This window comes from Saccopteryx leptura, chromosome X (assembly GCF_036850995.1).
Source record: "Saccopteryx leptura isolate mSacLep1 chromosome X, mSacLep1_pri_phased_curated, whole genome shotgun sequence".
NCBI classification, from domain to species: domain Eukaryota; kingdom Metazoa; phylum Chordata; class Mammalia; order Chiroptera; family Emballonuridae; genus Saccopteryx; species Saccopteryx leptura.
The window spans coordinates 111,265,482-111,288,108 of NC_089516.1; the positions used below are offsets into that span (position 1 = coordinate 111,265,482).

General features: G+C 44.4%; 1 protein-coding gene across 4 annotated transcripts in view; it reads right to left on the reverse strand.

The window, feature by feature from the left end:
- Nucleotides 1–22,627, reverse strand: part of SEPTIN6 (septin 6) — a 79,379-nt gene that overhangs the window by 34,715 nt on the left and 22,037 nt on the right. For all 4 annotated transcript variants that reach the window (XM_066356126.1, XM_066356124.1, XM_066356125.1 and 1 more), the window contains exons 3-4: nucleotides 18,500–18,695; nucleotides 1,535–1,721 (exon numbers count right to left, since the gene is read on the reverse strand). In XM_066356126.1, coding sequence (XP_066212223.1) covers nucleotides 1,535–1,721; nucleotides 18,500–18,695 — 383 coding nt within the window. The remainder of the gene's footprint in view (nucleotides 1–1,534; nucleotides 1,722–18,499; nucleotides 18,696–22,627) is intronic.

Here is a 22,627-nt window from a genome sequence, read left to right on the forward strand (position 1 = left end):
TTCGGAAAATAATACAATAATTAATAAATAATAACAAACTGTGTTTCTCATACTCATAACTGCCAACCTAGCTTTGCCCCACCCTATAAATTAGTTTAGTAAAACAAAACAAAACAAAGAAACAAACAAACAAAGAAACCTTGGCGTCAGAGAGAGTTCAGTCTGGACCCCGACCCATTACAAGCTGTCTAACACTGAGCAAGATTTTTGACTCTCTGTGCCTCTGTTTCCTCGTGTGTACAATGGAAATACTAACAGTATCCACCACACTGAGTAATTATAAAGATAAGATAAAATAACACATATAAAATGCTCATCACAGTGCCATGCACCTATTAAATATTAGGGGAAAATGTTCTAGTAATTAGGTTTTTCTAAAGAATTTCATGGTTAATTCTTTTGTACAGCACATAACCCTTAAAATGAAGAGTCGCTATCTAATTTATATCTGGAGTGGGATTTGCATTTTTCCTTTTCTTTGAAAGCAGGACATGCTTGATCCCTGCAGCTATCTCTCTCAGGTAGGGAGGCAACAGAATATGGTGCCAGAGATCTAAATTCCAATCTAGACCCTACCAATACCCAGATAAATGACAATGGGTAAGTCACTTAACCTCTCAGAGCCTCAATGTTCTCCTCTGTAAAATGGGGGATAACGACAGTGTTTGCTCATAGGGTTGTGAGGATTCAATGAGATGCTCCATGAAGTAATTAGCATAGTTGTGGCACATGAGAGTGTAACAAATGTTAGCTGCAATTATAAAAATCAATATTGATACTAAGAATGATAACTTTTGGCTCTGGCCAGCTGCTTCAGTGGTCGAGTGTCGACCCAGCATGTGGATGTTCCAGGTTAGATTCCCAGTCAGGGCACTCAGAAGTGACCATTTGCTTCTCCACCTCTCCTCTTCCTCCCTTCTTTCTCCTCCCGCAGCTATGGCTCAATTGGTTCGAGTGTCAGCCCCAGATACTAAGGACAGCTCTGTGGAGACTCCACCCCAAGTGCTAAAAATAGCTCCATTGTGAGCATGGCCCCAGACGGGCAGAGCATTGGCCCCAGACAGGGGTTGCTGGGTAGATCCCAGTCAGGGCACATATGGGAGTTTATCTCTCTATCTCCCCTGCTTTCACTTGGAAAAGAAGAAGAAAAGAATAATAATTTTATAGTCAATTTTGCAAGTTTAATTTTAGTTCAGCCAAGTTAACATGGGGACAAAGAAAAAACACCTTTCTATTGCCAAAGCCTGAGTCCCTAAACCAGGTCAACCATCTTGTTTGCATGCACACTTATGCCCCAGAGGGTCAGGGCAGAAAGATGGCTCAGGGTGAACCTATGCCTTGTGCTGGGAAAACACAGTATTTGGTACTGGTTCTGGATCAATAGAAACATCATTATGGAGGGAGAGAGGATGGAAGAGAGGATAACGAGGCCATAAAACTTCTTCTGCAACCTGGCTTCTACTTTGTGTAAGAAAACAGTAAGAGTGATAGGGCTTGCCCAGCCTCCCCCCTACCTTCTCCCACACCTCCATACCTTACTATCCAGCTTCTTCATCGTCATTAGGTCCAGAGACTTCAGGGAATGGCCCGTGGGGGCAATGAAATACAAGCAGACGTGGATGCGGGTGTCATGATAGTCATGCAGGGCCCTGCGGATCTTCAGCTCCTCCTGCAGGTAGGCTTCGAATTTGTCATCGATGAATTCCACAATGGGCTTGTAGCTAAAGGGGAGAGTAGGAAAACGGTTCAATCATTCCAAAAATGGGGAATTTGGTACAGGCCCTTGTAGAAGTTGAAAATGTCCTTGGTAATCTGACTCTTCGTACCTAGCTGGATTTCTCATCTCTCATCAGTGGGCCAATCCCGTCAGATTGGTCACCTCCTTGGTCCCCACAGGAGCCAAACTTATGCCCATCTGTGCGCCTTCCCTCTGGAATGTCCATTTCTCTCTTTTCATCCTAATCTTGCCCTCCCAGACTTCAGGGCTCAGCCGAATGCCCATCTCCTCCATACAGCCTTCCCCAATTATGCCTGAAATCCTTTCTGTGCTGGGCACCCAGTGGTGGCCAGGTCCTCTCCTTGACCCCGCTCCTGGGAAATCTGGTCAGAATGCTCTGGGTCCTACCCAGTCTTGCCAGGTTCAGTGGTGCTACCCACTTGGCTCCCCTAAGGTCCAGATATTTTTCCAGTTCTCATGTCCTCCAAGATTGTGACTTTAAAATCAAAGCACTTTGGCAAAATTTGATAAAGATACTTCCCCTACCACAGCCTTTATTGACATATACACACACCCAAGCTCACTGCGTCTCTACACACAGCCCCATTTGCAACTCTCAGGTCTCTTCAGAACTTCTTGATTGATTGATTGATATGAGACGGAGAGACAGAAACATTGGTCTGTTTCTATGTGTGCTCAGACTGGGGATTGAACCAGTAACCTTTGCATATTAGGTCAATGCTCTAAGCAACTGCTATCTGACCAGGACTCTGCAGGACTTCTTAAACAACAGTCAATCAGTTCTGGGCTCCTCCCTGTCCTGGAAGCTTCTCTCTGCCCAGGGCCATTCCTGCGGACCCTGCAGCCTCTTTCTGCCCTCCCCAGTCAGCTTCGCTTCAGCCCTGCCTCTGTTATGATCTCTCCATCTGCTGTCTCTGCATCTGGGGCTTTCTCCCTTCGGGCTGGCCTGGCAGTGAATTTCCAGGTCCCACTGCCAGAGGGAACATGATCAAAGGGGGAGCGGGACCCAGCCAGTGCCTCCTGCCTGCAGGAACCCCTAATCTGAGCTTTTTAAAAAGATCCCCTTTTAGAGAAGGGAAAATAGCTTTTTAAAAGAGAATCACAGAGTCCTGGATTCCGGGAGCTACATAGAGAGGAAAGATCCAGGCACAGGGTACTTCTGGAGCCCAAGGCCAAAATTTAAAAATACGCTTCTCTCTTTCTTCTATTGATCCCTCTGAGCCCATCATTGCTCTGAAGGGTAATTACATCAAAGAATCTCTGGGTTGCAGGGGTCCTTAGAAGATTCCTGAAGAACTGGGAGTAAGGGTGGGGTGTACATCCCTTAGACTTACCTAATTAATTTTTGGATGATTGGCTGGTTCGAATTCCCTAATCATGGCGCTACTTATTTTTTTCTCCATTACATAACTTTTTTTTACTTCAGTAACTTGCTTTCCCAAAAGGATCAAAGAAAAGTGTACATTTTTAGCTTTCTTCTTCCCAAATCTCCAGTGGGGGCCTATCTTTGTGCTGCTGCTTCTGGCTCTTAGGGTCTCTGGGGAGGTGTATGAGTCAGACCAGCCAAACCAGCCAATCAGCTGATAGGATTTGGTTCATCTAATCCGAAATAGGTGACTGACTCATCTTTGTCTCTTCAGTGTCCAGCATGGAATCTGGAATATAGTAAGGGTTCCACCTCCGTTCCTAATGTCTCATCATCCTACTCCACTCTGCTGTGCTCACTGGACTCCAGTCTGAGGTAAATAAAAGCCCGTACTTCCATAGGCAATCTCTTCCCAAAATGCCTTCTTCCACTAAGTGACAGCTGTCCCCTGTTCAGAGGTGTTGCTTCTCCCATATCCTTCTCAACTGGAAATTGCTACTTCCTTCACAACCAAGTTCCATGAGGGTAAAGGGTAGACAGGGAGCTTTCTTCCAGCTAGTTATTCCCTGGTTTACTATGATCTCTTCCATCTCCTACAAAACCCAGCTCCAACACACCCTGCCCCTCCCTATTATTACCCCTCCCCATTATTACTGTATATCTTTTACTTTTTAGGGAAGCAGTTCTTAGACTGGGACCCACAGACCTCTAAGGGGTCACTGGATAGAATTCATAGTATCTATGAATTTGGACAGGAAAAACAAGCACACCTTTTTCAATAAGCGTGAACTAAAGTTTAGCATTTTCTTGAGGTACCAACGTAGGTAACAATCTCCAGTAATTTCAGCCGACCTGCGATTTCATAACCAAAAGAAATCACTGATATTTGTTTCCTATTACAGTTTTAGCAAATATCGCAAAACGGCATATCTACTCATCAAACTTCTAAATTATAATAGTTGTTTATTAGACCAGCTTACAGATATTTTTATTTCAGGAATTAATAGAGAAGTACATGAATTGCTAAATCACAATCTTAATATATTTCAGTATATGTATTTTTGGTATAATTGGTGTATTTTAGGCATTTAAAAATGTTATTCTGAGAATGAGGTCAGAGGTCTCTGTAGGTTGTTAAAGGGCTCAAAGGCACAAAACAACCACTGTTTTGGACGTTACTTCTTATTCAGTTCAGTTAGCAATATTTAGTATGAAGACAATAAAATAGGATAATAGGATATAACGTGACTCAGAGTTCAGCTTCTTTAAATATAGTGATCAGGGAAGTATGTGACATTTGTGCTGCAAAGATGAGAATGACAGAGCCAAGGAGAAGCTGGGATAAGAGCAATGCAGGCAGAGGAACAACAGAGGTCACGGGGCCCTGAGGCAGGTTTGAACAATAGGAAGAGGGCAAGGGAGCTAGGAGTTAGTGAAAACACTTCTCAAGAACAATAAACTATTCGCAATAGCCAAAAGGTGAAAACAACCCAAATGCCCATCAACTGATGACTGGATAAACCAAATGCGGACTATTCATGCAATGGACTCTTACTCAGCCATTTAAAGGGAGAAAGGAAATTCTGATATGCGTTGCTTCATGGATGAACCTTGAAAACACCATGATGAGTGAAAGAAGTCAGTCACAAAAGGACAAACTTTGCCTGGCCTGTGGTGGTAGACTGGATAGAGCGTTGACCTGAAATGCCGAGGTGCTGGTTCAAGGCCCTGGGCTTGCTTAATCAAGGCATATACGTACAACGAACAATCAATGGACAACTAAAAAAGTGAAGCAACTATGAGTTGATAGTTCTCATTCCCCGCCCCCCATCCACTCTCTCTCCTCTCTGTGGAAATTATTTTTATTATTAATTTTAATGGGGTGACATTGATAAATCAGGGTACATTATGTTCAGAAAGAACATCTCCAGGTTATTTTGACATTTGAATATGTTGCATGCCCATCACCCAAAGTCAAATTGTCTTCCGTCACCTTCTATCTGGTTTTCTTTGTGCCCCTACCCCTCCCTCTCCTCCTCCCGACTCCATAACCACCACACTCCTGTCCATGTCTCTGAGTCTCATTTTTATGTCCCACCTATGTATGGAATCATATAGTTCTTAGGACAAATATTGCATGATTCCATTTATCTGAGGTCCTAGAATACTCAAATTCATAGAGACAAAAAATAGAATAAGGGTTACTGTGGCTAAGGGGAAGAGAAAATGGGGAGTTGCTATTTAATGGATTTCCTTTCGGGGTGATGAGAATATTTTGAAACTAGACAGAAGTTGGTGGTTGCATAACATTGTGAATGTATTAAATGCCACTGGATTGTTCACTTTAAAATGGTTAATTTTATGTTATGAGAGTTTCACCTCAATGAAAACAAGAGTAATAAGAGATGAAGCCTGTGACGCAGCAGAGGAGAGATGACGTGGGGTCTTGTGGGTAGGGTACAGTACAGGGTTATTATTATTATTATTTTTGCTGTGAATGGGGTCTTCTGTTCCATAATGTTTTATAATTGGTTATTGTTCATTGATAAAATATCTATGGCTAGCTGAATGTTTATTTTGATATTGGCTACTGACTGAGTCATTAGAATTGTTTTTTAGTTGATTACCTTGGGTTTCCTAAACAAGCACATTATAGAAAAACAATAATTTTATCTCTCAGTGAACACTTCAGTGTTCATCTTTCTTGAAAATGTGCCCTGGCCGGTTGGCTCAGCGGTAGAGCGTCGGCCTGGCGTGTGGAGGATTGGGTTCGATTCCTGGCCAGGGCACACGGGAGAAGCGCCCATTTGCTTCTCCACCCCTCCGCTGCGCTTTCCTCTCTGTCTCTCTCTTCCCCGCCCGCAGCCAAGGCTCCATTGGAGCACGGATGGCCCGGGCGCTGGGGATGGCTCTATGGCCTCTGCCCCAGGCGCTAGAGTGGCTCTGGTCGCAACATGGCGACGCCCAGGATGGGCAGAGCATCGCCCCCTGGTGGGCAGAGCTTCGCCCCTGGTGGGCGTGCCGGGTGGATCCCGGTCGGGCGCATGTGGGAGTCTGTCTGTCTGTCTCTCCCTGTTTCCAGCTTCAGAAAAATGAAAAAAAAAAAAAAAGAAAGAAAAGAAAATGTGGATCAGTCCCTTCTTGAAACATTCTCCTCTGGCTTCACTGCCACCGTCATGTTCTACCTCTTCCCTCTCACTCACCTTTCCTTAAATTCTTGGCCTGTTTCTGAGGTTCCATCCTGAACCATCTTCTGTTGTCCTTCTACACATTACATACATACTGTCTCTGGGTGGTCTCACTTCCTTCCATGGCCTAACTTACCACCATCTTCCTAACCCACTTAGTAGACACCTGGAACTCATCCTCCTATCCCTCCTCCCCCACGTGCCAGCTTTCTGCTAACAGAGCCATCGGAGGCTCCATGTTGGAAACCTACAAGACCTGGTCACAGATATTGTACTTGAACACCAACCACCATCTCAGAAACCAAAGTCAGATCTATTGGAACAATGCCAAAAGTGACAACAACTACTTCACTCTATCACCATCGTTCCAGTCACTTCCTCCTCCCTCTCCAGTCATCTCTATTCTGCTCTATCTTTTATGGACTTATCCTCTTATACCTGTCTTCAAAACATGTCCACTGTGCCCTCTGAAACCCCTGAACCATGATAAAATTGCCTGCATGTTTGTCACTCAATGTATGAGAGTATAGCTCTTGGACTAGTAGCCCAAGTATCATCCAAGAGCTTGTCGGAAATGCAAAATCTGCAGTGCCCAGCCCAGACCTACAAGATCAAAATCTGCATTTTATTAGGAGGCTCCAAGACTTGGAGGCAACATTCAAGTTTGAGAAGTGTTACGAATTTCTTAACGGTTCGGGCTCGTGAGGCAAAAGACACACCAGATTCAGATAACTGGGCAGAGGGCTGAAACTGTTAGGCGGAATCAGCCCAGATAAAATTGCCACTGCATATTTATTGAGTTCCAAAAGCTCAGCAGATAAAACTAGAAAGTTACACAAGCCTTTTTTCCCATCCGTTTCATCCCCAACCCTGCACGTCTACTGTTTCTTTCATGAACAAGGACACGAGAAGAGTCAGAGTCCCAGAGCTTACCAATCACAAAGGACATCTGGTTCTTGGAGGCATTCCTCCAGAATCCTGCGTACTTGCATTCAAGTAACCCAGGCCAGTGTCTCTCCATGGCTAATATACTCCAAGATCTCGTCTCCAAGTAACCCTTGCTCTGCAGTTAACTGCCGTTTATATTGGTGCGGGGTCGTCTCCTACAGAGAAGTACTGGCCTATATCATCTGCTTCTTTATAGAACGTGCCTACCTCTTTGCCTTAATGGAAATCTTTCTTCACTGAGAATACCACAACCCTGAGGACGTCAGTACCTGGAAGCCTCCAGTACCTGGAGTGCGGGCGTCTCATTCTCCCACAATCGGTGTACCTTGGTGTCAGTGGGGTGGGCACAGAGGCTCGGAACCACTTTTAAATTATTACTCCTTTACCTCAGTATGAAGCCATTTCTTCATCTGAGACCTCTTTCATCCTCTTCTGGTGGCATCTGACCCACAGTCTTTCTCCCCAGTCTGGGTGACCGCACTTTCAACAACCCATTAACCTTCGGCCTCTACTCCTTGACTGTCTCAACCTCACAACCTTCAGCTCCCTCTCCTTCCACCACCTCCACACCTTACCACTAGGCAGACCAGTTTCACCCAAGACAACCTCTCTCCCACGCTCCACTAACTGACCACAATCTCACATTTTCCAGCTCTGTTTTGCCTTCAAACTTCCTAAACCTGATCTTTCCCCCATTGAGTCCTCTGGTACCTTGACTTCTTTATCTCAGAGGACATAAGCCTCTTCCTGGCCTCAGCTCCTTCTCAGCTCAGGCTCAACTCCAAAATTGATTACCTGAACCACATTTTTTTTTTTTTTTTTTACCAACACCCTCATTTCCATTGCACCCCGGCCTTCTAGACTCCTTGCCTAGCAAAACTGCTGTGCTGAATGAATAAACTTTAGGATCGGCTCTCTCCGCTCCTACACCACTGCTGAAGTTGGCTAGAAGCAATTGCAAAACTATGGGTCTTGGCTACACTACACATTCATGGCCTTCAACCTCATATGGGCTTTTAGAGCAGGGGTTGGGAACCTATGGCTCGCGAGCCAGATGTGGCTCTTTTGATGGCTGCATCTGGCTCGCAGACAAATCTTTAATAAAAAAAATAACGTTAAAAATATAAAACATTCTCATGCATTACAATCCATTCATTTCCTACCACTCATGTTCATGGCTGCAGGTGGCTGGAGCCATTCACAACTGTCCTCCGGAACAACACCAAATTTTTATTGGATAATGCGTTTGTACACTGGTCGTTGTATGGCTCTCACAGAATTACATTTAAAAATATGTGGCGTTCATGGCTCTCTCAGCCAAAAAGGTTCCCAACCCCTGGGTCAGAGCAACATGCCAATCCCTTTACTTGGCTTTGATTGGCTCCCTTCCCTTGCCTTCATTGGCCATTCCAAACTTTTACTACTTTCTTCAAGCTCCAAACCTTATTCATAATCCCTTCAGTCTCACAAGAGGCTTTTTACCTATTTTACCAACAAAATTGAGGCCAGTAGATTCACATTACCCCAACTCCCTGCTTTACTCCTTCCCTCTAAAAATGAACAAACATTTCCTGGTTTCTCTCTAGTCTCTGAGAATACAGTCCTTCATCCTGTCAAGGGCCTGTCACCCCTGTGACCTTGATGTCATCTTTTCAGGTTCTTAGAACCTTGATTTATCTATCAGCTCCTCACTTCTTATTGACTCCTTTTCAACTTATAAACATACTTAAGTCTTCTCTCATCTCAAAAACAAACAAAAAACAAAACAAAAAAATCTTTCTTTAACCTGATCCTCTTCACTCACACATTTCTCCCCAAATACTCCTTGATGTTGTTTTTTACTTTAACAGCCAAGTTTGTCTTCTACACCTACCATAGGGCCTGGCTTATAATAGATGCTCAATAAATAGTTAATGGATGGATGCAGATGTTTTTCGAAAGAATAAGCTATTCTTTTAAAAAATGTACTTCTTATTCACTGCTGACACATTATTGATGTTTTCTACCTTTACCAGCATTCTACTTAACACATTCATTGAATACTTTTGGTTTTTTACTTTTTTCTTTTTTTTACAGAGACAGAGAGAGAGTCAGAGAGAGGGATAGATAGGAACAGATAGACAGGAATGGAGAAAGATGAGAAGCATCAACCATCAGTTTTTCGTTGTGACACCTTAGTTGTTCATTGATTGCTTTCTCATATGTGCCTTGACCGTGGGCCTTCAGCAGACCGAGTAACCCCTTGCTTGAGCCAGCGACCTTGGGTCCAAGCTGGTGAGCTTTGCTCAAACCAGATGAGCCCATGCTCAAGCTGGCGACCTCGGTATCTCGAACCTGGGTCCTCTGCATCCCAGTCCGACGCTCTATCCACTGCACCACCGCCTGGTCAGGCAAATACTTTTGGTTTTGAATGATGAAAATTTAGAGGCATTCTCTTTAGTGTTTTATTTTTTCTCATCAATGTATATATTATTCATTCATTTGTTCATTCAACAAACATCTACTGAATAGCCACTATATGCCAGCTGACTAACTTACACTCAGCCTACAAAACTTCAAGACTTAGTCGAGCCATTCTTGATCAGCTCTTCTTTCCTTTCAGCAACCTCCACCCTACATTTCCACCATCAGGCTTGGCCAGTTGTACTCTTCCTATTCCCACAGCCGCCTTCCACATGCCTCTGTTATAATATTTACACTATGTTAATTTGCATATGTATTTGACCCCTCCTCTGAATTATGTGATCCTTAACTAAAGACTGTGCCTTCTTTTTTAGTATCCCTGGCACTGCACTGTACCTGGCAGAGTTGACATTTAGTATTTTATAAACTGAATCACACCCCCATCTCAATTTGGTTACTAAGTCTTGTGGATTGTTTCTCTCGCACATGCCCCCTCTGCTCTATTCTTAAAGCTCCTGCTCCTGTACAAGCCTTCGTCATCTCTCCATCCTTAAAAATGTCATTCCTGACCTCGTCTCCCCCAGACATTGCTTTTCCCAGTTCAGAAAAGCTTCTTAAATAAGCAGTCTACACCCACTTCATTACTTTATCTGTTTCTTCTTTTTAAAACTTTATTCTTTCTTATTTTTAAGTGTGTGAGCAATACATGTACTTATTCTCCCCTCCTCAGAGATCATGACTACTTTTAGTTTGTTGATGATCCTTGCAGACCTTTTTATATGCCTTTATATACAGAGAGAGAGAGAGAGAGAGAGAGAGAGAGAGAGAGAGAGAGAGAGAGAGAGAAATGTTTGTTTTATTGGGAAGGGGATGATTTACACAAACGACATCATAATCATATCCTGCAACTTCTTTTTTTACTTAACCACATGTCCACGTGAGTACATATAGAGCTATTTCATTCTTTTAAACTTCCAAATAGAATTTCATGGTATAATTTGTACAATAGCTCATTCAGTTGCTCTGTTGGTGGAAATTAGACTGTTTAATTTTTTTAAATTCCGTGAGTCCCCTGGCCAGTTGGCTCAGTAGATAGAATGTTGGCCCAGCATGCAGATGTCTTGTGTTCAATCCCCAGTCAGGCAAAGCTACCATCTGATTCTCTTCCCCTCCCTCTCTCGCTTCTCTCCTTCTTCCCCTCCTGCTGCCGGTGGCTCAAGTGGTTTGAATGTCAGCCCTGGGCACTGATGACAGTTTGGTTGGTTCAAGTATTGGCCCCAGATGGAGGTTGCTGGGTAGATCCCAGTTGAGGTGCATGCAGAAGTCTGTCTCTCCCCCTCTCACTTAAAAAAAAAATCCATGATGAATGCTACCATGAACATCTTTTCTGTATGCTTTCCTCCCTCCCTCCCTCCCTCACTTACTCCCTCCCTCTTCCAGCCCTCCTTTCCTTCCTTCCTTCCTTCCTTCCTTCCTTCCTTCCTTCCTTCCTTCCTTCCTTCCCTCCCTCCTTCCCTCCCTCCCTCCCTCCTTCTCTCTTTCTATCCTTAAGTGAGAAGAGAGGAGGCAGACAGACAGACTCCTGCATGTGCCCTGACCGGAATCCCCCTGGCAAGCCCCTACCAGGCAATGCTTTGCCTATCTGAGCCACTGTTCTGTTGCTCAACAACCAAGCTATTTTAGCACCTGAGGCAACGCCATGGAGCCATCCTCAAGACCCGGGGTCAACTCGCTCCAACCAATTGAGCCATGGTTGCTGGAGGGAAAGATAGAGAGAGAGAAATAGAGGGGGGGGTAGGGAGGGGAGAAGCAGATGGCTGCTTCTCCTGAGTGCCCTGATCAAAATTGAACCTGGAACTTCAACATGCCAGGCAGATGCTCTACAACTGAGCCAACTGGCCAGGGCCTCTGTATGCCTTTCACGAACACATGCAGTTGTTTTTCTAGGCTGTATACCTAAAAGAACTGCGGGATCATAAGGAATAGATACTGTCAAATCTGCCCTCCAAAAAATCTACATCAATTTACACTCCTAGCAAAATGAATGAAATTACCTGGTGTTAGTGGATACAGGGGCGTTTAGGTTATGACAGTCTCAATATACGACATTTTGAGTTTATGATGCTCACTTTCATAAAAACTTTAAAAAATTGAGACATGAGTGTTTCGGCTTACGCTGTTAGAGTCATACTTATGACTACATGGGTGAACTAGTCTGGTTGCGTGTAGCAGAAGAATACTACAGTATATTTATGTCCTTTTCCTTTTTCTGTGGCTTAGTTGTGTTTTTATGTTCTAGATTATGATTTTACAGCTGTGTTAGGATACGTAAGTGACTTTGGCTAGGGTATGTTTTGACTTATACCAAAATTCGGGTTATGTCACTGTTGTAGGAATGGAACTGTGTCGTAACCTGAAGACCCCCTATATTTTTATCCTTAAATTTTGCAAATCTGATACATAAAAGAATTTTCAGTTTTTCATTTTGCATTTCCCTAACTGTTGGTAAGCATCATTTCATATGCTGATTGGCCGCTTGTATTTCTGTTCTGTTAATGACTGGTTTATTTCTCACTGAATTGTAGAAGATTTTTACATTTTAGAAAAATCTTTTGTCAGTTACATAGGTTGCAAATTTTTTCTCCGCATCTGTAATTTGTTTTTACTTTTGTTTATGGTGTCTTTCAATATACAAAGAGGTGGGGCGTTTGTTTGTTTGTTTGTTTTAATGAATTTAAATTTGTAAGTCTTTTCTTCTATGACTTTTGGATTTCGTGTTACAATTAGAAAAGACTCCTAAGATATTCCCAATGGCATAAAAATATTCCCCTATATTTTCTCCTTATATTTTTAGAACTAGTTTTGAATCCAACTGGAATCTATTTTTGTGAATGATGTTTGTGTGGGTCTCTTCTTATTTTTTCCTAATGGATAGCCTATTTTCTCAGCATATTTTCGTGAATAGTCAATTCCTTCCCTGCTGACTCACTTATGCTAAATTCTCATATACACATGACTTTGATCTTGGATTCACTTTTCTGTTCTGTTACTCTTTCTGCTATTCTGATGTCTTTACTTCCTTCCTTACCTCCCATTCACTCATGGCAATCTAGTTTCTATTCACAATTTCCCTGGAATTATTGTTCTTAAATGTGTTAATGACCTTCTTGTTGCCAAATGCAATGGATATTTTTCAGTCCTTATCTTCCTTGACACCATTTATCATTTCCACCCATACATTACACAAGACAACTGTCCCTTGACTCTTCTACCAATAAAATCATGATCATAACAACATTTTCTGTTCATTAGTTACTCTGTGCCAAGCACTCACTGTTTAAGCTTTTCATACACGATACATGTCAACTATGCCTCACCACACCCTCTAGGGTAGAGAGCAGTGTTATCATCATCCACACTTTACAGGTGAGAAGACTGAGGCATAGAGAATTTGTGCCTTGTTGTTTTCTTTTTTATAATGCAAGGGCCTGACTTAAGCTTCAATTGCTAAGGCATCCACTTCAAAGTCAGCTATCTAAATAAACACATCACCAGCCACTTAAAGATAGAGAGTCAGGATGCTGTTACCCCCACCCCAAGCTCCTTTACTTTAGGAATCTTGGTTGATTTTTCTAACTGCACTTTTGTACCACTACTTTTTTCTCTTCCTGAACTTTCAATTCTTGCCTTATGTTTTAAATTCACCCATGAAGAGTGAGCACACACAAAACCTTGGCCGTACCCTCAACCTCAACTGAAGCACAACCCCAGGCCCATGCTCTCTCTCTCTCTATCTACAACACTACTGTGTGACCGCTATCATGCACTTTCCAGGACCTGTGAATAATACCCCCCAGGTTTCCTGGTGGTTAATGTTGAGGGTATCTTCCAATCACACTAAGGACCACAAGGACTAATCCAGCCACAACTTTGATTCTGACACTGGCACAAAACATTTGTCCAAGATCTTTGGGCTAATAAAAGGCAAGATGGGATTTGAACCCATGTCCATCTGAAACGAAAGCCTAAGTTCTTAAGTACACCCCATTCCAGCCACTCCTTCTGTCTCCTTCTCGAGTCCCTTTTGCTTCAGTATCTTTTCAGTGGTGGCTTTCTCCAGGGTATGACATTGACCACTGCTCTTCTCAAGTTAACGCGTGCAACCTGGGTAAAGCAGGCGTGCTGACTCTCTGTGTCATGCAGCTGCGCTGACATATGTATGCCCAAATGATCCGGTCACTATGGAGAAAACACTTTTTTTATTACAGACCCCTGAGCTTATTCTGCCTCTGCACCCCAGCCCAGTTTCAGGGAGGCTTTTTGTTTCTACTTATTTGAGTTTTTATAACTGGAGTACCCCCTTATCCACAGGGCATACATCCAGAACCCCCAGAGGATGCCTCACACTGCGGATAGTACTTAACCCTGTACATACTCTGTTTTTCCTACACATACACACCTGTGATACTTTAATTTATAAATTAGGCACAGTAAGAGATTAACAACAGCCTGATTGGTGGTGATGCAGTGAAGAGTGTCAACCAGGGACACTGAGGTCCCAGATTCGAAAACCTGAGTTTGCCAGCTTGAGTGCAGGCTCACCAGCTTGATCGTGGGATCATCAACATGATCCCAAGGTTGCTGGCTTGAGCAAGGGGTTCACTGGCTTGACTGAAGCCCCCTGGTCAAGGCACATCAGTGAACTAAAGAGAGAAAGCAATCAGTGAACTAAAGTGTCACAACTACGACTTGATGCTTTTCATCTCTCTCCCTTCCTGTCTGTCTGTCTCTTTCTCTAAAATAAAAGATCAACGACAGTAACTAATAATAAATAGAACAATTATAACAATATACTGTAATAAGTTATACAAATGTGATACTTCTCTCTCTCAAAATATCTTACTATCCTTACCTTTGTACTTTTCAGTTTCTCTCTGGTATATCCAAATTGCAGGCATCACTATTCTTGTGTTTTGGGACCATTATTAGGTAAAATAAGTATTACTTGAACACAAGCACTGTCATGGCATGATAGTCAAGTTAATCACCAAAACTACTAAGTGACTAATGGGAGGATAGCATATACATAATGGATACTCTGGACAAAGGGATGAGGCAGGACCGAGTGGAATGATGGAACATTACATCATGCTATTCAGAATAGTGTGAAATTTAAAACTTATGAATTGCTGCCTGAACAGGCAGTAGAGCAGTGGATAGAGCATCAGCCTGGGATGTTGAGGACCCAGGTTCAAAATCCCGAGGTTGCCGGCTTGAGTGTGGTCTCACCAGATTGAGCATGGGGTCGCCAGCTTGAGTGTGGGATCATAAACATGATCCCATAGTCATTGGATTAAGCCCAAAGGTTGCTGGCTTGAGCAAGGGGTCACTGTCTAGACTGGAGCCCCCCTCCCCAAGTCATATGAAAAGCAATCAATGAATAACTACGTTGCCGCAACTATGGGTTGATGCTTCTCATTTCTTTCCTTTCCTGTCTGCCTGTCTTTCTGTCTCTCTCATCACAAAAAAATAATAATAATAAATAATTGAAGTTTATGAATTGCTTATTTCCTGAATTTTCTATTTAATATTTTCAGACTGTGGTTGGCTGCGGGCAACTGAAACCGTGGCAAGTGAAAACACAGATAAGGGGGACTACCATATCTGATTTTGTCTGAGTATGTATCATATTTATAATCAGGAAAGACAATAAGGACGTTACAGATATAATGGGAGTAGATTAGCCTCTAAGGGGCTGTATCATTTCAGTCCTCCCAAACCAGTACAAGACGTTTTCAGCCTGACCAGTGGTGGCACAGTGAATAGACCATCAACTGGGAATGCTGAGCTCCCAGGATCAAACCCCAAGGTTACCGGTTTGAGTGGGGGGTTGCTGGCTTGAGAAGGTAATCATTGGCTTGAGCCCAAGGTTGCTGGCTTGAGCAAGGGGTCACTGGCTCGGCTGGAGGCCCCCCTTTATCCCATCAAGGCACATATGAGAAACAATCAATGAACAACTAAAGTGAAGAAACTACAAGTTGATGTTTCTCACGCTTCTCCCTCTCTCACTCCCTTTCTCTCTCTCTAACATCTTTTTTTAAAATAAAAAGATGTTTTTAATGTTAGACGTGCTGAATGTATATTATTGAAAACTGAGAGAAATTTAACAGGTGATCCTGAGCAATGAGCAGTTCAGATCAAGCACTTATATTGTGACCCAAATATCTCCTCTCCTAATTGCCTAATTCATTCTCAAGCAAATAAGATTAGCACAAAAAACAAGCCTATAAAAAGCAGGGGTGTCCTTTGCTTAGAATTTCAAACAGAAAACAGCAATCAGTTTAATTTTTAAGAGGGTAAATATAAATACACTTATTCATTGTAAGGAAATGAGTGTGGCTGTTGTAACTTTAATGAATAACTAGGAGTATTGAGGATACCGTTCATCTACGAAGGAAGAGAATCCTCAAAGAATGAGTAGACACTGCTCAAAATGATGAATGGCATTTTCTGGGAAGAGCATGTGTGATTACCATGTGACATCCTGTTAAATGCAGATGGTGCCTGACCCCCACCCCATCCCTGGCCCCAGCCCACACCACATCCTCATCTCTGAGCTCTCCCCACCCCTCATTCACACACCACTCTCAAACACCTCAGACCTCCTCTTACTTCTCTGCTTATTCCTGCTCTGCCTCTTTTTAGGATGTCTTTTCTTTCCCCTACTGACTTAACATCCCAAAGTTTTTGTCTTTAGCCTAGTGTTCATATAACTCAACTTTGATTCCTAGGTGATCTTTCATGTATCCACAGCTGGGACATATCATCAACACCTTGTCAACTGAAATCTCTATTCCCAGCCCAGATGGTCATCATGTATCTTGATGGTCCATAGACAACTCAAACTCAACATGTCCAATGCAGAGCTGATTCCTTCTTTTTTTTTTTTTACAGAGATAAAGTCAGAGAGAGGGATAGATACGGACAGACAGACAGGAATGGAGAGAGATGAGAAGCATCAATTATCAATTTTTCGTTGTGGTACTTTAGTTGTTCATTGATTGCTTTCTCATATGTGCCTTGACCGTGGGCCTTCAGCAGACTGAGTAACCCCTTGCTCAAGCCAGTGACCTTGGGTCCAAGCTGGTAAGCTTTGCTCAAACCAGATGAGCCCACAATCAAGCTGGAGACCTCGGGGTCTCGAACCTGGGCCCTCCGCATCCCAGTCCGACACTCTATTCACTGTGCCAACACCTGGTCAGGCAGAGCTGATTCCTTTAAAGCTGGTTTTCTTATCCTCTCTTACTGAATGCCTCTACCATCTGTTACTCTTCAAAGCTGGAAATCTGGGCCTCATTCTAGATTCCTCTTTGCCTTCACAACACCACTCCAAGTCCTATTGATTCTACTGACTTAACATTTTTTTTTTTTTTTAGAGAGAGAGAGAGAGAGATAGGAAAGGAGAGAGATGAGAAGCACAGATTGCTTCTCATACGTGTTTTGACCCGGGGGCACCATCAAGCAATGACTCCTTGCTCAAGCCAGAGACCATGGGGTCAAGCCAGCAACCATGGGATCATGTCGATAGTCCCAAACTCAAGCCAATGACCATGGGATCATGTCGATAATCTCACAGTCAAGCCAGTGACCCTGCGCTCAAGCTGGTGACCTCAGGGTTTCAAACCTGGGTCCTCAGTCTACACGCTATCCACTGCACCACCACCAGTCTGGCTCTACCTACTCAATGTTTATCAAATCTGTCTCCTTATCCCTATCTTATCACCTGATTCACCTCTGGCCTAGTTCAATTGGTCCAATAGTCTCCTAATTGATCTTCTTACTCTCTAGTCTATTTCAAAGTACCTTCTTCAAAGGCTGATCAGATGACACCATTCATTCTACTTCTTTAAACCTTTCAGTGGCTCCACCTGTGCACCTTCTACAAATCCCTCCAGGGGCTGGCTCCTGCTACATCTTCAGGCTCACCTCCCTCCTTTCCCCCAGCTTACTCCAGGCACTAGCTCAGGGGAAGACCCATGTTTTGTGGGGTCTTAACCTTATATGAATTGAAGGGCCCCCTAAGAAAGATAATATAACATTATGACTAAAAATTAGTTATAGTACTTTGAAAAGGGGCCTGTGTAAATGAGGGCCCTGAAGCTTAAGTTTCATTTGCTTTACAGTAACTCTGCCTCTGGTCTGGCCAAAGAGAGCAACCTTCAGTTCCCTAGAATATGCCACAATCTTCTACACCTCTTTGCCTTTGTACAAGCAGTTTCCCCCACCTGGGATGCCCTCCCCTCCTTGGCCTTGTCTGTCTGGAAAAACAGCTCATTCTTTAAGGGCCAGCTCAGGGAACACCTCGTTTGTGAAGGTTTCCCTGACCTCCCCACAAGGAATTGACTGTCTTCTCCTTCATGTTCTCATTGTAACTTGTTCTTTATCTTTGTCCTTTACAGACCATATCACACTCATTGTAACTGATTTGTTTAGAACCAGTATTTCCTGTGGGTGCCTCAAGGGCAGAGACAAAGTCATTGCTTTTCAGATTGTTCAGAGCACAGCAGTATCTGACACAAGGTGGGAGTTCAACAAATGCCTGAAAAATGGAATGGAGACCTCACTGGCGCATGCTGTAAAGACAGCCTTCTTTTGGCAAAATGCAAGGAGTAGAACAGTTGCTATAGAAGGGTGCCCAGGGTGGAGATGGCACTTACAAGGGAATCTGCTGCCCACCCACATCATTCTGAGAGGAGGTCTAGGCAGGGCCATGGCATCTGTGGTCTCTGGAGGACCGTTGTGGTGAGCTATTCCCGGTGGCCTCCCACCAGCCTCCCCATCCCACCCGCTTCTTACCTGTCTTCTTTGTTGATCTGGTCACCAAAGCCCACCGTGCTAACGATTGTGAGCTTCAGCCCCACATTGCTCTCTTGGAGGTCATAGGTATTGGACTGAAGATGAACACCTGGCTCTGTGTGGGTGGCCGGCTCCCCTTCGAACTTGGTGTTGAACAAGGTGTTCATGAGTGTGGACTTGCCCAAACCTGTCTCTCCTGAAAAGCAAAAGAATAGATTACGGTCCATTCGCACAGTGACAGTAAAGCTAGTCCACATCACGTTTTGGATGCATATTCATTAACATGAGGAAGAGGACATGATAAGATACTAAGTAAAGAGCATACAGAACTGCATGGACTGTTTGATCTCAGATAAGTGAAACAAAACTGGAAGGAGCTGCATCACCATATTAGCAATAGTCATCTCAAGAGAGTGGGATTGGAGTAATTTTTCTTTCATTCCTCATTTTTTTTTTTACAGAGACAGAGATGAGAGAGTCAGAGAGAGGGATAGATAGGGACAGACAGACAGGAACGGAGAGAGATGAGAAGCATCAATCATCAGTTTTTCGTTGCGACACCTTAGTTGTTTATTGATTGCTTTCTCATATGTGCCTTGACCGGGGGGCTACAGCAGACCGAGTAACCCCTTGCTTGAGCCAGCGACCTTGGGTCCAAGCTGGTGAGCTTTGCTCAAACCAGATGAGCTCACGCTCAAGCTGGCGACCTCGGGGCTCGAACCTGGGTCCTCCGCATCCCAGTCCGATGCTCTATCAACTGCGCCACCGCCTGGTCAGGCCATTCCTCATTTTTTTTTTTTTTTATTTGACAGCTGAGTACACATTGCTTTCATAGTTAGAAAAAGAAAATGTTAGGCAATGATTGAGAGGCAGTTATGATTAGAAAAAGACTGGGAGGAAATACAATATATTCTTACCAATGTTTATGTCTGGGTAGTAAGGTTATATGTGGTTTTCATTTCTTTCTTTATGTTTTTTATGCATTTTCTGAACTTTCTAAGAGGAACATGAATAGGTTTTGTAATAAGAAGTAAAAGTTGCCTGACCAGTGGTGGTGCAATGTTTAGATGAGATCCCAGGTTCAAAACTCCAAGGTGGCCGGCTTGAGCATGAGCTCATCTGATTGAGTTCAGGGTCACTGGTTTGAGTGTGGGAACATCAAAATGATCCATGATCGTTGGCTTGAAGCCCAGAGTCATTCGCTTGAGCCCAAGGTCGCTGGCTTGAGCAAGGGGTTAATGGGTTGGTAGGAGCCCCTGGTCTAGGCACATATGAGAAAGCAATCAATGAACAACTGAGGTGCTGCAACTACGAGTTGATGCTTCTCATTCCTCTCCTTTCCTCTGTCTCTCTCTCTCTCTCTCTCGCTTGTTTGCTAAAAAAAAAATAAATTGAAGGCTTATTTTAAATTTTAAAAAGAGAAGGACATTAGTCCTTCATCAAATAAATATCCTCTCAGTCACCATGTCACCTCCCTGCCAGGACCAGACAGCACTCTGCAAATGCCTGGACGTGTACCCCAGTGGGGAGACTGTGTGGCCCTAGGTTCTCCTCTCAGGGGGTTCAGGGTGAGAACAGGGTGAGAATTCAGCAGGCTACAAATTATTCTTCCCCTTAAATTCCAAACAAGGCAGTCATTTGATTGTTTAACTAATAGGCTGCAAGGTACTAATAAATTAAACCAGTGGGATTTCAAAAGTCTTGACTTTCACACCAAAGAGACAAGTAGGGGAAAGGCCGTGGGGGACTGCTGAAGGTTTGGGGACGTTATTTCTGGAAGATCTAAGTGATGTCAAGCCACTGCAATAAGCAAAGGAGAGTTCAGGGAATGAGGACATTGGAGGGAAACTGGTGGCATGAAGTTAGACATCAGATGTGAGGCCACAAGCTGGGCTGGGCCCCAACTTCTTAGAGGGACAAGTGGCGTTCAGCCACACGAGATTGAGCAATAACAGGTCTGTGATGCCCTTAGATGTCCGGGGCTGCACGCGCGTTACACTGACTGGCTCAGCGTGTGCCTACCCTACGCCGGCAGGCGCGGGTAACCCGTTGAACCCCATTCGTGATGGGGATCGGGATTGCAATTATTCCCCATGAACGAGGAATTCCCAGTAAGTGCGGGTCATAAGCTTGCGTTGATTAAGTCCCTGCCCTTTGTACATACCGCCAGTCGCTACTACCGATTGGATGGTTTAGTGAGGCCCTCGGATCGGCCCCGCCGGGGTCGGCCCACGGCCCTGGCGGAGCGCTGAGAAGACGGTCGAACTTAATAAAAAAAAATAAAAAAATAAAAAAAAAGCTGGGCTGGGCACTGTATCTGCGTACAATCTCCTCGGATCCAGACTGTGTCTGAGTCCCCACCCCCATCCCAAATGATTCAGGAATACAAGATCCAGCAGTCAGTTACTTTGGAGTGCCCTTCAAACACCCAGCCTACCCTGCCATCCTGCCATCCTCACCCTTCGTCTCCCCTCCTCCTCCCAACACTTGAGAAGTGAGTGTTGGCTGTCTTTACAGTCAGGAGTGGTTTGCATTGGGTGATCCCCCCTTATGACTGACAGCACATATCTGCAAGGCAGGCCAGGCCTAGAGTGAGAGCTCTATAATGTGCAACTGCAAATGGTCCATCTACCTTCCACCCTCTGGGTATGTCTAGTTTTGCATCTTCCATATGTCCTTTCTCCCCCCAAAATAAGCTATGAATGCAGGAGGTGCTTTCTAAAATATCTGTTAAAGATGAGAGCTTCTGTGTGTGGCGAGTTGGTAAGAGACAGAACAAGGAGAACATTCAATTCTGCCAGCTACCCAGCCCTCAACCCAATTTTCTAGCTAGGTCTGACTAATGGGGCTGATTGTCAGGGTGCAGGAAAATGGTTCTTCACACAGATCATGTTTCCAGCCAGGGTCTGCTATACCTATTAGCAGCAAAGATTCTACCAGAAGAGGCCCCTTTGTTCTTCCCTAAAGGAACAGGAAATATTTGGGTCCCAAGAAAAATTGGTGAGGTGAGGCCTTTGCAATGGGAGGTGACAGACTTGGCCAAGCAACGGAATGTATCACCCCCTCCTCGTCCAAGGGGGGGTGCAACTAACTGCAAACGGGGCCAGCATCTCTGAGGTGGAAGCAGAAGGGTGGCTCCTTCACCCTAACCCGCCTTCCCGCTGGGCGCGCAGGTTCAAGCTTCACGTTAGCTTGTCTTCGAAGGCAACAAATGAATTTTCCATCTCCACGCCCTCTTCTGTTCCCTGAGCTCTTTGCTAAACGCCCTGCAGCAACCAGAGAATGGTGGGGCCTGCCGCCACTCCAGCACCCAGAGCTGGCTCCCTGGTTCTCCGGTCTTAAGGATTCTCAGAGAGCAGGGGAGGGGACAGCTTCTTGTACTCCAGAGAGTGCCCAGCACAGGCTCATACAAGCCTCTGGAGCAGGACTGCAGAGTGCGGGGCCCACCCTGTTTGCTCAGCTGAAGAAATAGAGGCAGGCAGGCAGGCAGGGCGGGGCAGCAGGGAAAATGACCATCCCAATGCCTGCCAGCACAAAAGGGCTGTGGAAACTAGATGCCCAATGACGAATGTCTGGAAGAAAAGAACCCGTGGGTGTCTGGGGAATCGTGATAAATGCAACATGAGGAGAGGGCACAAAATCAAGTGAGCTCGGCCCATGGCTATTGAGTGCTCCCATCCAGTTCTCCATGAATGTGGAGCCTAGGGGGGAGGTGGCCTCCTCTCTCAGTAGCTGGCACAAGCTCAATCTGAGCCTAGGATGCTGTCCCTTCCCAGGGAGGGCACATGTGGCCTAATTCAGATCAGGTCAGCAAATTCCACACCCTTGCAGGAAGGTGGGGACTTGGCAATTGGATTCCGCAGGAAACCTGAGGAGTCCCCAGGGGTCAATTTCTCTCTGCTCCTCCCTCCTCATAACGGAGCAGGGTTTCTTAACCCTTCGGAAGCCATCACCACCAGCCAAGAGGGTTTCAAGTCACTGTGCTGAATGCAGATAGTATTCTGGAAGCGCCAGATTTTTAAAAAAGAGTTGCAGTGTAAAACACATACTATGAAATATGCCTTTTCAAATTATACTTCCCGGGATAGTCCGATGCTGACCTCTGTACCCTGAGTTAAAAACCACCAA